At 44.1% G+C, this 4,176-nt stretch overlaps 1 protein-coding gene across 1 annotated transcript in view; it reads right to left on the bottom strand.

Annotated features, from left to right (window-relative positions):
• LOC119274355 overlaps positions 1-1,719 on the bottom strand; it is a 3,425-nt gene extending 1,706 nt beyond the window's left edge. Inside the window, exons 1-4 of the mRNA XM_037555031.1 lie at positions 1,558-1,719; positions 1,410-1,450; positions 1,129-1,186; positions 62-155 (exon numbers count right to left, since the gene is read on the bottom strand). Of these exons, the coding sequence (XP_037410928.1) occupies positions 62-155; positions 1,129-1,186; positions 1,410-1,450; positions 1,558-1,648 (284 nt within the window). The 5' untranslated portion in view covers positions 1,649-1,719. The remainder of the gene's footprint in view (positions 1-61; positions 156-1,128; positions 1,187-1,409; positions 1,451-1,557) is intronic.
• Between the last annotated feature and the right edge of the window lie 2,457 nt (positions 1,720-4,176).

Below are 4,176 nucleotides of genomic sequence, written 5' to 3'. Positions count from 1 at the left end.
TTTTACATAGTTTAGACGGAATAGTGGAAAATATACAAGAAAAAAAATAAGAGGGTCTCACTTGGCAACAAATTGGTAGAATTTAATCATCAAATCCATGTCATTCTCATACATGATGTTCACCTTTCCTAGGCAACTAATACCAAAACCTGGATCTGATGTTCAGAAATTACTTGTCAGCATAAGTCATGTCAAGTCAAAGAAAAGCACGATTCATTCAGAACCCTTCTACAAGAAAAATAAATCAGCAATCTCACTTAGCATACAAGTGAAAGTAGAGGTTCGATTTTTTTTTAACATTTACAAAGCATTTTACAGACTTGACGCATCAAGGGCTCCATGGCAGATGGTGAATTGATTCCAAAAAACTGCAGATTACAATATGATGCACCTGGACACAACTGAAGTAGAAACTAAAAACATATGGTGATGTCTTCGCGTTGGTCAGCTATGAGCAATTGGTTGTTCAGATTTTTGACTTGCATCCAAGATCACTACACTGTTGCTGCTGTCGACTCATAGTTTTCTACCAGACCAAACTCACTATCGATTTATCATATAATAAAAGATTGGTTTCCTTTATTATTCAGCAAAAATAGTTTTCGATCGGCATCATGTATTCTAAGTACCTGAAGCTGCATTGTGTTGCAACCCATCATATGAAGTAATTTGAGAAATAAATTCCTAGTAAATGAATACACTTATCATGGCTGTAAGGCAGTGCCAGCTACAGTGGGCTATTGGCTAAACAGTAACTCCAAGTATGGCACATGTACTCACTGTCAATACCGAGCATTTGACAGGAAGTATGGACCTCTTCTTTTTCTTTTCTTTTTCCTTTTTTGCGAAAAAAGTATGGACCTCTTCAATAAACTAAATTTCCATACATCAGGATATGTTACATAGCTTTACAAATATGCTACTCCCTCTGCTCCATATTAATATGGACCGGAGGGAGTACCAATCGTCGAAATCTTTCTACATGACTACATTCTGCATTTGGGCATCACTACTAAACATAGACATGGTAGGCCATTGTCAATTCGAACCTCGCATCTGCACAAGAATCGCTGAAGCAAAGCAAACCAGAAAAGGCATGGAGCCAAGAATGCGGTTAGCAACATATACCGATGCCCATCTCGCGAAGGATCTCCTCCTGCACCTCCGTGGTCACCGCCACAGCCTCCTGCGGAACAAGAAGAACACACGGATACCGTAAGAGAGAGGCTCCACATGAACTAAACCATCTATCTAAGTACTATCCAAGTCCATTATATTTCACTGTCCAAACTGAATGAAACTGCAGAGGACCGAGTTAATTCACCTCAACTGCATCTGCACAAATTACAGATGCTACTAGTGCTGCTAGCAAAGGAATACGGGGGAGAGAACCGAGAAAGATGTCCAACCTGCTTGTCACTGACGGCGTCGGCGATTCGGTCCTTGAACTCTGGAACTCGGCGGCAAAGACCAGGATTAGCAAGGGGAGGAGAGTGACGGGGGATCAGTGATGAAGGAAATTAAGTCGGCGGGATGGGATGGGATGGGAGACCTCACCTGGGAGCGAGGTGAGGAAGGAGAAGCGGGAGAAGAGGTGGAGCAGCTGCTCCCTCGTCATCATGCTCCCGCCGCCGGCCGCCGTCGCCATGGCTGCTCCCCACTCTCTCTCCTCGACTCCTACGGTCCTACTACCAACCTTTGTGCGGCTCCTGGGAAGTGAGAGCGAATCCGGATCTCTTATGGGCCTGGGCCATGCCGGGCCGTACAGGGCTCGTCTAGTTCCGCTCTGAGTCCCACCTTATGTGGAGCTTTGTCCTCGTTCAAATCGTGAACCGTTTTCACTAATCTCTTTCTCGTATCAAGATTTTAATAATTAAATCCCATGTTAATAAATTTTGATGCGTCTTTTTCATGAAAAATCAAAAAACCCATAAATTGGAAAAAGGTAAACCAAAAGAACAAAAAAAGTTTGAAACTAAAAATGAAAACCGGAAAAAAGATCCAAAACTGGCCAAAAACGAAAACATGGTTGTGCTTTTCATAGCACACATGCTTTTTTTCAGGAAGCATAGTTGTGCCTCTCGCGAAAGCACAAGTTATGATTTTTTCCTTTTTCTAAAAGCGCATATTTGCTTTCTTCGGGGAGCACGGCTGTGTTTCTCATGAAAGACACATGTTGTACGTCTCATGAAAGCACAGGTTGTACTTCTCGCGGAAGCACATGTTGGGCTTTTCTCTTTTTTGAAAAGCACAACTGTGTCTTTCCCTTTTCAGTAAGCACAATTGTGCTTCTCGTAGAAATGTACTGCTTCCCGAAAAGAAAAGAAATTCTACCAAAACCTAGGGAAAGACAAGCAAAGCCGGAAAAAACGAGTGTAGAAAAAAAATCCTGAGGGTGCGCCCAACACGCGACGCATGGCAGCGGCTGGGCGCCCCAAGTGGCGCGCTCCCAGTCCACTGAAAATTACCACTGGGTTCCAAAGCTTGTTTCTGGGACCAACTAATTAGAGGGAGGACCAGCCTTACGACAAGACAACTATTGTGGAAGACAAGAGAGAGGGAGGAGGCAACCTTTAGGTAGAAGTTGTGTGCAAAAGAGGGGTTGCCACCTCCACTATATATAGGCGCGGGGGAGGGGCAACCACCTTGGAGGAGGGGTTCCCTCCCCTAGGGGTGGCGTACAAGAGTGGGCCCCGCCTAGAACCCTAGTTGCATCAAGTCCTAACTTGGCCGCCAAGGCTAAGGAGCGGCGCCGCCTCTTGGGCCTCAAAAGCTCATTTGGCCACCATCTATAGGCCTTGTCTATACTGACTAGCCCAAGGCACCTCCTACACCTCTGGGAGGTTCTAGAAATTTCCAAAACCCTCCCATATACCTTTATATACCCTTTGGAACTTTTCTTGTCTCCCAGTTTGAACCGGTCTTTCTCTGAAATACTTCTAGTCTCTTTGAAACCCTTTCGGTTCCTCCTGTAAATACTTTTAACATTTTTGAAACATTTTCCGTGATATTCTCTTAAGCACCTAACTCATCTAGCACTCAACAAATTGATCACTCTTAAGTGTGTGACCTTGCAGATTCGGTAGGTGATAGACATGACTGGATCATTGATGATCCACAATCATAGGGAATCGCAACAGTCTTTTAGGGTAGTGTTTCACCCAAAGAACAAGTTTTGGGAAACGTAGTAGAAACAAAAAATATGTACCTACGATCACCGAAGATCGATATGAAGATGCATAACGGATTGGGATCACGATCGTTACCGTCACCGAGTTGTAGCGGAAGAAGAACATGTCGGTGTAGATTATACTTGGAGTCCCTCGAACCGTCAATGAGTGCCCACGAACAGTCCATCGAACCGAAGACCGAAAGCATGGCCTCTATACTTGGTTGCAAGTGTGCAACCTTCATGATCCGGCGGCGCTTCACCGTCCACAGCTAATCGTCGCCTGAGAATTAGAGGGAGGATATTAGAACCACACAGGACTTCTAATTATGAGGACAAGAGGATTAGCCTAGCTCTGATTAGTCAACTAGGACCAACTAGAACTAGAATTGGAAGAACTAGAGGAGGCTCCGAAACTTGTATGTCTCAAAGGACAAAATCCTCTAGTATATATAGGATAGAGGGGAGAGAAGGGGTTGCCACCAAGGGGGAAAGAGCCCCCCTTGGGGCGCCGACCTAGGAGGGGGAGGAGGAATCCTTCCCCTTGTCCAATTCGGCCTCCTTCCTTAGGAAGGAGGCAAGGAAGGAGGCAACTTCCCCACTTGGGCCTTTGTGGCCCAAGTTGCATTCCACCTCTTGGCCTTTTTAGGCCCGTTGATATTTAAATTAAATATAAAATGTTCTACATACTTTCAGACCATTTTATATATTTTTAACATCTCCGGAAACATTTTTCACCTATATATAATTTATTGATAATACCCGGTATTACCCGATATTCACCGAAACCCTTCCGGTAACCTCGAAACACTTTCGGATCCTCTCGAAACTATTTCGAATATTAATGAAACAATTCCACAAATATATTCTCATCACTCCCGTCCTATTAACACTCAAAAAATCGAGATTTCTTTAATATTGTGACCCCGTAGGTTTGGTAACTCATAGACATGAACGTAATCGTTCGTTCAATGACCGACAACGGAACCATGCACGTCCATATCGAT

The sequence above is a fragment of the Triticum dicoccoides genome, chromosome 3B (genome assembly GCF_002162155.2).
Source record: "Triticum dicoccoides isolate Atlit2015 ecotype Zavitan chromosome 3B, WEW_v2.0, whole genome shotgun sequence".
Taxonomy (NCBI): domain Eukaryota; kingdom Viridiplantae; phylum Streptophyta; class Magnoliopsida; order Poales; family Poaceae; genus Triticum; species Triticum dicoccoides.
Note: the sequence above shows the minus strand (reverse complement) of the source record. Positions and strands in the feature narration are given on the sequence as shown.